This window comes from Zootermopsis nevadensis, unplaced genomic scaffold (assembly GCF_977971745.1).
Source record: "Zootermopsis nevadensis isolate Lab colony 2312 unplaced genomic scaffold, Znev_1.0 Znev_ptg000010l, whole genome shotgun sequence".
In the NCBI taxonomy this organism is placed as follows: Eukaryota; Metazoa; Arthropoda; class Insecta; order Blattodea; family Termopsidae; genus Zootermopsis; species Zootermopsis nevadensis.
The window spans coordinates 16343381-16356700 of NW_028259142.1; the positions used below are offsets into that span (position 1 = coordinate 16343381).

General features: G+C 39.2%; 2 protein-coding genes across 3 annotated transcripts in view; one reads left to right on the forward strand and one right to left on the reverse strand.

The window, feature by feature from the left end:
- Positions 1-13320, forward strand: part of LOC110830296 (ankyrin repeat domain family member sosondowah) — a 369880-nt gene that overhangs the window by 227835 nt on the left and 128725 nt on the right. The gene's annotated exons all lie outside the window — the stretch shown is intronic.
- The window catches only part of LOC110830290 (homeobox protein caupolican), a 125579-nt gene that overhangs the window by 67921 nt on the left and 44338 nt on the right, over positions 1-13320 (reverse strand). For both annotated transcript variants that reach the window (XM_022065012.2, XM_022065013.2), the window contains exon 2: positions 6313-6675. In XM_022065012.2, coding sequence (XP_021920704.1) covers positions 6313-6675 — 363 coding nt within the window. The remainder of the gene's footprint in view (positions 1-6312; positions 6676-13320) is intronic.

A 13320-nucleotide genomic window follows, 5' to 3' on the forward strand; every position in this document is an offset into this window, starting at 1 on the left:
TCTGGGTTGTTGCGCCCTGTAGCATTTTGGCTGTGTGCCAGTGTTTCAGGTAAACATTGCCACAAAACCAAAATGCCCACGGCACAACGCAGAAAATACCATCCGTATTCATTTTGCCGTGAAAACCTCAAATCCTATAATATGAACGTAGTTTATGTACTCACACATTCATGCACATACGAGTACATAGCCCCAAGTGAACATAGAGCTTTGCAGTAGTCTAATACATGATTTGTAATGCAGTGAGATACTGAACAGAAGTCCTATTTTAGTGTGTTGCTAAGTGGAAAATTTTGATATACGCTTGATAAAATACGAGGGTACTTATTTGCATATTGCATACATTTCGGCGCTCAGTAAGATAGGCTTAACTCACGCGTAATTTGTATGGACTTGGAATTTTTCAGGTGCATTTTACGAGCCACATATCAGCCGTAGCGTCTTTAAATACGAGGGCTCCGTGCATTTGGCTCTTCTTTTGTTTGAAAAGGCATTCCCACAGATGGCAGACACTCTGCATACCTTGAAGAAGATTCTATTTGCATCTAGTGACTGTCGAAGCACCCAGTATTTCTGCTTGTTCATTTCTGTTATCTTTACTCAGCAATCGGTGTAGCTCCGTAACTTCAGTTTACCTCCTCATCTTCCGCAAGTTATTTCTTCTTCTTCTTCTTCTGTTTGTAGTGTTCACAAGCGTTGCCGGCAGCAAACACGAGATGACACTACTTGTCCTATGTTCTGCAAACAATCGAAATTTCTGTTCCCACTCCGGAGTGACTTCAGGACCACGTCACAAATACCTGAATTCCTTGAAGCCAATACGACAGTCGCGGCGAAAGGAGAATGAAAGCCAAATAGCTCAGTAAAACCCAAGCTCCATGATTTGAATATAGTTAAAAGCTTCGGCCACTTGAAAACACACGAGAAGTAGAATTGGTGAGTTCGTTAACAAAATGGAAGGTTTTGTTATTCCTGAATGATACAAGAAGAGTTTTCTGACACTACTTTAAAACAGTTCGCCCTCAGATTCTTCGACAGCTTCCTGTGCTGCGAAATGTTATGTGGTGTATTGTAGCTCGAGCTTTTAAGTCCATGGACCAGCCTCTTTGGAGAAAATGACAGTCGGATTTGAGGTTCTCACCGCGGCGTTTCAGAGGACCTTGCTGCCTCCATCATAAGGATATGGACATTTATATTAAACTTTACTTCATAGTTTTGTTTAACTAACAGCCTGCTGAGATTCCCATGACTCTCTTCTGCCTGGAATCCTGATTACTCGTCTCTTGAACTTAATGACAAAAACTTCTAACACAGTAAAAAAATAACGAAATCAACGGGGAAGGTTACAAGAACCTTCACGCTAGAAAGGTACAATTAGAACGATGCGATGCTGACGTCAGACCAGTGAGATATCGGGTAATGGAGGATGGAACACAAAACCGCAAATTACGAACAAGAAAAATTTATTTAGAGGTCTGTTCACTGTGGGAGTCGGCAAGGAAAGTGTCACATCCAGCAGGAATCAAAAATGTGGAACGTCCGTGTTTTTGAGAAAGTCGCCAGGAGTTCAAACAATTCATTGCTTTAAGGAAACCTGTGTTCATGCCCGCCATTGGACCCCATTTTGAGCCAGTTCATACTCTGTTTCTTTAAATCCCCCCCCCCACGTCTAGATCTGCATAATGCCTTGCGACCAAAATATAGTCCATTTAGGGCCCAAAATGTATTCCATCTCATGAAAACATGAGTATCGTTCTTCATTGCAAAGTTAACTGGAATGTGAAGCCGAGATTAAAATGCCTGAATTTTTACCCATAATCCTACGTGGTTTGTAGCTCAGTTACAATAAAATCCACAACTGTAGCCACGATCATAAAAAATGGATGTATTAGGCGTGGCCTATATTTAACGTGATGAACACGTGTCTGTCGCGCATACCGGCTTGGAAAAGCGCACTTTGATAAACATTCGTGTATTCATGCCACAGCCCCACGAGATTAGTCAGATTATTTGTCGTTTTCGGCATAATTTAATGACGCCATCACAAATCAGGCCGCGTCTGTCCCGATTTCATTGTGATACACAGATATCAGCTCCGCCTTCCAGGTCCGATAACATTCATATACAGTCTTATTTTTCAGGCATGGCCTGTGTCTACAGAGTGCGCAGTGGTCTTGATAAAATGGAGCAGGTGCGATGAGGACAGTTCCGTTTTCCACATTGTGTCACCCTTCTCCTTATCAGCGTCTTCTTCACACAAACGCTGTGACGCTCCCTCTTGTGCGAATCTTCGTGGTCACGGCTGATGTTTCTAACAGCACGCTACAGTAGGTACAGCGAAGTAACAAATATGGCCAATCTGGCAACAAGCATTTATACATATTCTGGATAAGCCTTGGAAAGTTTTCACAATAATGTATTTTTTGGACCTGTTATTGTAATTTACTGCAGAGTGGATACTAGATAGTCGAATTGGTCCATTACAGATAAGGTTCAATTTGAGAGAGCACCAATCAAAGTTCAGGATATGCCAGTACTAATTATTTATAATGCGTCTTCTTTATTTATTTTTATAGCCTATAAAGTATGGCGAACCAATAAGGATAATTGACAATTCTTTAACATTTTTTAAACTGCTGAAATTTTCTCGCCACTTACAAACAGCCACATCCGGCCTCCAGTAATAATTTCCCATCCTTGGTACAAGGCCATATTTAGGAAATGATTCGTATCATCTGGTCAAAGATTTTCTATTCTATTGTGTACTCCCTGTTAGTTCATTATTGGATTCACAAAATTTCGTCATTGGGCGATATGCTGAGGGAACTGAACCCAGTCAATAACTTTGCGTCTCGCAGCTCTACGATCCACTGTAATATTATCCGCCTATCCCGTCAGGTTGTCCAAATTTCTCAGTTATAACAGCACGCTACTACATATCCTGTCCATCTCAGTTTTATCAACTTCATTATCCTCGTCCCCAACAGCAATACGTGGAATTAAAAATTATTAATCTCGTAAAGGAATTTTCCCCACATTCACGTGGCCAAAGACGCTCCTCAGCAGGCTACTTCGTTCTCAGATACCTCAATCAATACGCTACTACCAGAACACGTTTGTTGTTACATTAAGACCGCACCAAGTCCGTTCATGTTCAGAATCGGCGTCTCGGTAACGAGAAAAAGACTACCGCCCAAAAAGGTTTAAACGTCGCAATACATTTGGCACAAAAGGAAAATGAATTTCCAGAGACGCCGTTATGGCGCCCAAGAGCGACAGACGCTTTGTTTTCATTTGCTCGTCTCGGTTGATACGGGCCAATCAGAGGCCTTCGTCCACGCAGGCTTGTTCCACATGCCCCTAATTGACGAATGTCCTGTCTTCAGAGCTACGTGGTTTGAATTCTCTCTCTCTCTTTATGCAATTCAGAAAAACAGTGAGAGAGAAACTAAATCGCTAACCCTAGTCTCTCTGCTGTGTTGCACAAGTTCCGGTTTTATACTTCCTGGCATTTTTCATCCTAGGATCCGTACGTTGCCATCATTCTGCCGGACAGATAATTTAATCGACATATTTCCTATTAATGAATTCATCTATCGATGAAGTTAATTTGTCAGCTTATAAAACCTACGAAAATAATACGTAATTAAACAAAGCGTAATATTAATTTTAAGTTATTTTATCCCGTAATATAACATGTTATGTTTGTCAACAAGTTCCTTGGAGCAAGTAGTCGATCTCGGCTATTCAAAAAATTCTTCGCACTTTATGGAATCCAACAATCCCTTGTCGTGTTCGCATAGCCCACCTTGACCTCATCCTAATACTGTTTAATTAATTGCAAACAGACAGGGGCTAAACAACTCCTATATTGAATAAAAAATTTCCTGGATATTATCCATTGTCTAGTAAATATAAAACGTAAATCGACGTTTCGGAGATGGGTCTCTATCTCCGTCTTCAGGTTCCTACACAGTTGGGCCCACTAGATAGAGCTAATCCCTATCTCCGGACGTCGTTTTTATGTTTTATATTTACTAGACGATGGATAATATCCAAGAAAATTTTTATTCAATTGACTCTTCACCATCGTCAAGAAGTTTTAGATTTGATAAACTCCTATATTAATGAATGAAAGAAAAGCTTGGCTGTTTTAAAAAGAACGGAAACATAGGAGGTTATGTTAATGAAGATGGCATTTTGGCAGGACTCGATACCAACAGGTGTTGGGAAACGAAACCCCTGCAATTATCTCGAGGAATAATATTGCCATTTCAAGCCTTGTCTCAGTTTTAGGCTGCTTTCGTCCGACTTCGGTCCTTACTCCAGCCACTGTGTATTCCAAACGTCATCACATTGCGACCAACGGGTGAACAAAGAAATTCATTTCAAGCGAAGGCACACGTTAAGCGTGCCCGTATGTCAAAATCCGTAATTGGTTAAGTGGACTTTTTTTGTGCTACATAATGCGATTTAGCCTGGGGGGGAAAGATGAAAACAGAATGTCGTTTATTGTGGTTTTGAATACATTTGCTCCAAGCTCCAAAATGTTTATATTTTAAAAGTACAACAATTTGGCTCCACATTTATAAGCATATGACTTTCTTTAACCTATAAAGCCCATTGGTAACTACAAGTCTCACCTTCTTCAACAAGAACTCTTAAATTTTGCATTTATGGGTATTGAAATAATTCTCGCTGTAAACTGGATCCGTTTCCTCAAACGCCTCTGAAATGGTAAAGAGTGGTTATGAAGATTTCTGTCTTCTGGGTTGTTGCGCTGTGTAGTCTGGTCGATGTTTACCAACGTTTCAGAGGTCATACTGCCTCCGTCATTAGGGCGATGATATCATCATCGCCCTAATGACGGAGGCAGTATGACCTCTGAAACGTTGGTTAACATCGACCATACTACACAGCGCAACAACCCAGAAGACAGAAATCTTCATACTCATCGCCCTGATGACGGAGGCAGTATGACCTCTGAAACGTCGGTAAACATCGACCAGACTACACAGCGCAACAACCCAGAAGACAGAAATCTTCATACTCACCGCTGTGAGAACCTCAAGTCTTACAAGAGTGGTTATGTTTGCCGAAAGGACTGAACTCTTAAATATTATTTGGACGAGATTAGGTTTCAAGGGGTTATTTTAATATGACAGTGAGAGCAATGCCCTTCTGTTCTCTCTACCACCTGTCGAACCATTTTAATCTGACGAGGTGGTTTGTGCCGAAAGCTATGAGAAGAATTTGCCATTGGCCGTCTACTTTGCATCAAACTAATTGTTTAAGTCTAATGAACTTGTGGGCTACGTAACAGAAGACCGTCGACTTTTACTTGGAACATTTCTCGATGTCGCCTTATATCTAACGAAATACAAGAAAAAGTACATTATAACTCTGCGCTGTGTGTTTATTGCAGTGCGGTTTGTATATAGCCACATAATGAGGTAAATGGCCCACACATGTTAATGCATTGAGATATTTTAAGCCTCTGAATTTTGACATGGTATTTTCTACCCCATTCTTTTGGAACATAGTTAAAGCAATCAAACATCATTTTGTGAACTCTATAACACAGGCCTACACTCATTTTAGAGATTCAAAACTGATAACACGAGATACAATAGGCATCACTCTTATTATTGTATAATATAAATTTTATATTATTCTTTATTCGCACGGCAATGAAAAACTGGTGCTGAATGTTCCCTAATTGGCCGGTTTTGTTACAAAAATGTGTCTTAAATTACAGTCGCGTCTCGTTTGTCGTGTCCAGCTTTGGAAAGTTACGGTCGCCCGAGGAAACTTAGGCTTGACAGGTGACATGACAAATTTGTAAATAATAGAATTCCTCCAGGGAAGTTCCGTGTGGAGATCATAGACTAACAAAGCAAATTCATTCTTGGCTTAGACCTATCAAAAGAAGCCTTCTGTCACAACCTCGTTCAAATGCAAATCCAAGATATTAACCCCGGGCTGTACTGACGTTTTCATTAAGAACGAAATAAGATGTTTTGAGGTAAGATATTAAATCCAATTAATAAAAATACTACGGAACAAGTACGGAGCGTATATCTTTAACGTGTCAGCCCGGCCAACACTTCGAAAAACATAAAATGTCCTGTCTTTATTTCGTCGTTCAGTGCCATTTCATACACTGGGACACGGCAGAACCAACTAGATAAAATGCATCGTTAGCCAGCACCTGCCAGCCAGGCAGGCAATGTCAGCGGTCTTACGCCTGCAGCGAACCTCAACTAGCTGACTGTACATTAATATTAATATTAATAATAATAATATACTCACCAACGGCGAGTAGAATGCCGAACTATCGACGCCAATGCTTGGGTAAGGATTCTGGTCGGTGGACGGGTAGGGGGTACCATAGACGCCAACCCCCGACGTCGACAACCGGGGGTAGGATGACAGGGCAAGTCTGGCCGAGTCGTACTGGCAGGAGCAGACGGTCTGTCCAGACACTGGGTCCGTCATGATGGGACGACCGTTCTCACAACACGACGTGGCGCCCGCTGGGGGCGGCGCACTATTACCTGTCGCACCGCCGCCACTCCCCGGGGACACCGCGCCAGCCGTCACACTGCCCCCGGAACCCGCGCCCACACCAAGAGGTGGAGACGTAGCCGTCGTAGGCTGTCCAGCCACCAGTAACTGAGGGCACATACAAAGCGTATCTCAATAATCTTTCATCGTGAAATCTGTACATCTATAGGATTAAAACATTTTTTCAACAGAACCTTAAGTCTTCATAAAACAACTAAAATGTTAATATACCAACACTTAAGAAGAGGGACACCACTTCTAAGACACCTCACGGGGTGCAACAAAATTCTCGACTAGGCTTAATTATGACGTAAGCCTGCCTATACTTTGTACCTCGGGTTATGACGGGGTTTGTTCTGAAGTGCAACTTCAACTGCTATCTCTTTTAAAAGCGTCATCGTATACTCAGTTCTGAACAAGAGGGTAGGATTAAATAGTCAAATAGACGTGATTCTTTCTAACTAAATTTTTCTGGTCGGATTTGTTTTGTTTTAAAAATTGCCGGTTTATAACACTGTAATTATGTTTTGGTATTTCCTGTTTCTCTTTTTAACTTTTTACTGAACTGTATGTTATGCAAATTTCGAAGTTTTGGCTTTGCTCTTATCATCTTATCTTTTAAAAAAGTTGTTTTTCTTCTCGATAACTGTTGCCTACCACTCGCCATTTTCGACACACAATGAAAGGTATCGAATAGTTAACATTCCGTAGGTCGGGCCTTAACTCATCAGGGCGGAGGCATTATGACCTCCGAAACGTTGGTTAACATCGACCAGACTACACAGCGCAACAACCCAGAAGACAGAAATCTTCATACTCTGATGACGGAGGCATGACCTCCGAAACGTTGGTTAACATCTACCAGACTACACAGCGCAACAACCCAGAAGACAGAAATCTTCATACTCTGATGACGGAGGCATGACCTCCGAAACGTTGGTTAACATCGACCAGACTACACAGCGCAACAACCCAGAAGACAGAAATCTTCAATTAAATAATAATAATATAATTATTATTATTATTATTTTATTCTTTAATTTTTTTATTTTGTGGTGTAGGCCTGTTTGTAATCGGCCGTTTGGTGACTGTATTATTATTATTACTTACACAAACTGCAAAATTTAGTAGCCTGCAAAAAACAAATACTTCCTAACTCTAAGTAGTGTGTATCTACAGCGTGTCCCAAAAAAGATGTATACAAAGCAGAAACCTTTGTGGGCGCTGGTCAGTCAGTTGCCCTCCGCTGTCAACTGTGCCTCGAAGCCAACAGTGGTCATTTGAAACACTTACACTAACTTCCATAATTCACTTCATTAAAATGTCTTTATTTCATTCAGTTAATGTGTGTACACATCTCTTTGGGGCACTCTGTTTTCTGCAGTCAGCTTGGGAACAATCGATTAGTATCTGCAACAAATGAACATCAAGGCCAGTGATATCGCAAAACGTAAAGGCACACACCTGAAGACCATCAGTACACATTTCCGGCGGCGATGTTACACGCTAGGCCCAGGGCCTGCTTAATTCTTTGCACAAGATAGGACATCAGATTTAAAAATCTTTTGAAACAGATTATATATAATGATGTTGAAAGCATGAATGTTGCTGAATTATCGTGTATTAAGGCACTTAATGTTTCGCAGCACACACACTGAGTTTGTAATTGTAGGTTTCACGTTTACCAGTTGTGTTTTATATCACTTCTGCACTGTTATAAACTCCTGTTTTCTGAGTTTTAATTATGTTACATAAATTGTAATTAAGAGTGAAATTTAAGTACTTTTGTACTGCAAAAAAATGCCGTGCAACAGACTTTGCTCCTTACATACCGTTTCACCAATTCGAGAGATTCAATACGAAATTCTTTCCAACTTCTGTAATTCGAACATGGTTCCATATGTTTCAAACCCGACTCGTTCTGCTCCAGTAAAGGTTAACATGCAGCCAGCAAGAGGTTGTGGCCCATTCACGACCTGTGCTGCTGAGCTTGTAGCCCTGTAAGTTACTCAGCAGAGGTGGAATTAATTCAATCACATTAAACTAACCTCCTTATTTACAACTGAAATGGCCGCGTCAGCAACACACGATAAATCCCAAATAATAAAACTGGTCGACGCGAATAATCTAGGTTGGTATTACCGCACTTGGAATGACAATAGGCGTATGAATAATTACTAATAATGGACGCTCCCACTCTGACCTTCTACACAGTTCTAAATCACTTGGCTTCTTTCTTTGTTTTTTTGTGCGGTTAACACTTCGTTTATTTACTCCAATCGACGGTTGTTGTCTGAACATTATTCTTTACTTGTTCCAGAACAACTCAGCTTTTTTCTATCTTCTTACGAAAGCTTTATATCTGTATATTCTGTCGTGTTTTTCTTTCCTGATTTTTTCCCTTTATTTATGGTTTCTCTTTGCCGTTCTCCCTTCCACATTATTTTTATTCAATTCTTATTTCTTTTATCACGTCTTACTTAAGCTTCATTTCTTTTTCGTGTTTTTATCAATTCAACTTCATTCCACGTCGCTCTTTGTTCGCTATTATAAATTGTGTTTCCACAGGTCTACCAACTGCATTGATCTGTAACGTTATTTCTACGGGGTTACTAACCAGAAGATCACAATCGACATGTTAGCCGCTGTGAGAATTTGAAATCTCGGAATTGTTTCAGATCCTTTCGCATCTACAGAACATTTATTTAAGTCTGAGATTTGAAGTTCTCACGGCCGTGAAGATTCTTGTAGATTGTGATGCCGTGTGAACTTGTAGATGCCAGCGATTCGGAAAAATATACCGTCTGTATCTCTATAATCACAGCTGAAGATGAAGGCAGTATGTTATTGCGAACCGTAGGTATACACCTATACGTCCACAACACCAACGACTTATTTAAACGTGTTAAAATATGTACCACGGCCTTCATGTGAATTGTTGTACATTATTTCCGTATAGAATAAACTACGTTTTGTAATATTCTAGCATGTGTAATCGATACAAAGTATCAACATAGTCCGTTCTTTCAAACGATCCTTTTAATATCCACATAGGAGAAGACACGAACATGTCACGCATTACTGCGTAACACAGAATCTCTCTCATTACAAGCCTTTTTCTGAAGAATATTGAAACTGTGCTACAGACCTCCCTCTAACAGTGTTTAATTTACAACTCTAATTTGCATCTACAGACAAAACACTGCCAAGTGTGGGGGTTAATTAAAACAAGGAAAATATCAAATATATTTTGTTACTAAATTATAAATGACAACTGTAATAAAAATAATTGTCATTATTATGTACGAGTTCTAAACTAACGTTTTTTATAAGGCCTACAGGGATAATTGCTTACATTTCCGTCTCTCTGGTTGGCGGTTATACAATACAAGCACACCGAAAAAGAGAGAAAAAAAGGGGGTTTTACCGCAGAGAAACGGATCTAAACGGATGTATAAAAATGTTCCTCACTATTGTTTAACAACGATGAGAAGTATGATATCAACTGATGTACTCAAATGAAGTCGTAATTTCATCTGCATTGTACTGGAACTCCGAAAATGCAACACAGAAAAATCTGCATAGCGAGGTTTACTCTTCCGAAAAAAATTAATGTGTAAAACACACGATCTCGGTTCTGAATACATACAACCATTCTTACAGCACCCCACAAGCTGAGGTTGAAGGGTCTACCTGCTGAAACACCGCATTAGAATAATCTAGAGTTTTGGTAAAATTAATTAAAATCTACTTCTTATCCCAGTGGGTTGATAAACGTTTAACGTAAGATATTTCAAAAAAGCATAAGCCTGTGCTAATAAGATGCGTCGTTAATGAGGTGATGGCCGTCGCGTGCTGAAGCCTTTGTGTGGTATGGTACTCACGGCAGTGACCATGTATTTTATGGACAACATGGTGCAGTGCGATTTTAAACAATAAAACGTCGGACAAGTGAGGCGTCTTCTGGTTGAGTAAGTGTGGATGTCGACTCAGGGATTTCTCTTTGCTGACCATCTTTCTGGTGAAAATTTAGGTACTTACTTTCGTCCTTCTGTTCTTATTCTGTCTTTCTAGTTTCAGTTCAGGTCACTAAACTCGGTAAAATTTATAACATCTCCAGCCATACACTCTTAAAGCCGTGATAAAACGTATTATATTTAAACTTCTTTTCAAAACACGTCAGGAGGAAGCGATGGCAGGTGACAGTATCTCACTTATTCAATCTGTCAATTTTCTATTCAGACTGTCCCTAATAAATTGTTATCTAATCCATTTCTGTATTCTCAGAGTCCCGCCACAAGTGAATGGCTGCTTTGTTCCTAGCTGAAGGTGTTGGCAGTTCATCTTCACAGTTCTATCTCACAAATTTAACGGACAACTTGTAACAAAAGTCTTCCAGGGTTCGACATGCGAAGAGTTGATAATGAAGATTATAGCACAACAACAATAATAATTATTATTAATATCATTTTTTTCATAAAAATATAATTTTAATATCTCCGGTTTGTCCGTTGCTCTTTCTGTGGTCGAGTTCAAGTTTTTATCATATATACATCTATACTGTTTCATAACTTGGAAACCTTTAAATTCATTCAGCGATGACTATGCAGCACCAAGGTGATAAATAATGCAAAAGATGAGTGAAGACGAAGAATGACCATATACTGTTAAGTTTCCTTTATGGTTGACAAGAATGTATTCATACATCTGCATTACAGAATAAGCAGCCTGATTTCAGTAAAATATATTTTAAAAAGGAACCGAACCATGGTCGTCCATCCACCGAGTAGCCTAAACATCGAACAGATTGAGCTAACCCGTGTCGTAGAATTAACCTGTCTAAACCTAAGTATAGTTATCGTGGACCCAACACTGTATTACGCTGTATAATGCGGAGCTTGGCACTGGGGTAGAGACATACGCTAAATACTTTCTGGAGAATGTGAATTTGGCGCAAAACTATCCACAATTTATATGAATTTCATAATGAATTTTATTGTTCATTAAAAGAAAAGTCATTGTTATGTAAAAATCTACTTTATTTGAAACAACTGATACTTAGAAAAATACTTTCAGTAGCCTACATTAAACACTATTAGTTTAAAGGAAGTTTGGCCTAGGGTACTTATATAGAATACATCGTGACCAGTGATATATGCTCTTCCAATTTGAGTAAATCGTTCCACTCTTGTTCAACAAGAATGCGTTCATGTTGAAGGCATGTTTGCACTTACAAGGAAATACAAAATTTAGACGTAAGGGTCCTATAACCCTTCATGTCCTGATCACACTAATTAACCACGTGTTTATACGGGCCTGTTAGGGAGATAACCTTTCAAAGAAGAAAACAGAGACAAACAGTTAATAAAGATATTAAAAGAGTAGGGGCAAATACAAAAAAATACCGAAGAACAGGGACACACTTAATTTTTTTTTTTTTTTTGGGGGGGGGAGATAGAGGATCATTTGGTTAACAGGTTCCAAGAATTTGCTCGCTCGTCCTTCAAATAAGAACAGAATAAAAACGAAGACTTTCGGTTTGTAAGAAGCAGGCGTTTGAGAAAGTCAGTGGAATTTTAATTTTGTTATTAATGAAAGCTGAAATTAAAATTTGAAAAATTAAGTAATTTAGTGCCCCCACAGCAAAGGGAATTTTTGATCAACTTAGATTTGGAGGGCTGCGTGAGAATCGGGCAGCAGCAACTCGGAATTTGAGAGCCATTACCGCATTTTCTTGAACATCCGCGTCGAAATGGCCGGTCGCAGTGCCTTCCGGATTCATACCGACTACTAGCCAGCAGTCCGGCAGACAAACATTATACTAACCACCTGTTTCGCTAACTTGTGTGCCGTTGACCTTTTAACTTCATTACAAAATTCTTGATACAATTTGCATTTATCAACAGATAAAATGATAAGCTCATCGAAATAATATTTAAAAACTAATTTCCTACCTCAAAGAAAATATGACGCTTATCCATAACAAAGATCAACTCGTTAATGTTGTTAATGGAAATTTCCCCCAGGACAGGAAACGCGTAGACAAGCCAATACTGAGCAAGGCAGCAAAATACCAAGGCGTAACATTTAAAACGTGAATAAAACTTGTAAAGTGCATCTCATGTTCCCTGTGAATAGAGAAATATAGCATTGTGGACAAGTTAAAAGCCTTTACTTGATCAGAACTACCGTACATGCAAGTAATTTCAATGAGCAGTTTCAACTGTCTTGTTGAAGAATCTTCGTGTCTTAGGTAAACGGAAATGGCGATGTCCGCTGACACGCAAAAGCTAAAAGGACGACCATGTCGGAAGCCACGTTGCCTTCTCTGAGGCAGAAACTGAATTTTTAAATGTTAGATTAAAGTGCTGCTGAAGGTTAAATGGGCCTAAGGAATAAGGCGTTAATTATTTCTAAGGCACAGCCTGTGTCACTTATAAGGCGTTTATAATATTCGTATGACGCACGTGTATTAACAGATTGCAACGAATCTATTACAGCGTTTTTCATTTAGCGACTTTCTTATTGACGATTATTACAAAGTTCAATTAAAATTAATTATTTGGTTTTTCCGTCAAATCACAATGTATTTAAAATAAGATAATTAAAATATCATTCTGTGTTCCATATCGAATAATCGATTTACAATTGGAACACTTACAACATGTTTCGGTTTTATTAAACCATCATCAGGTGTAAAAATTATATTAATAAATTTAAAACTTAATTACAATTTTTTACAATTTTAAAAAT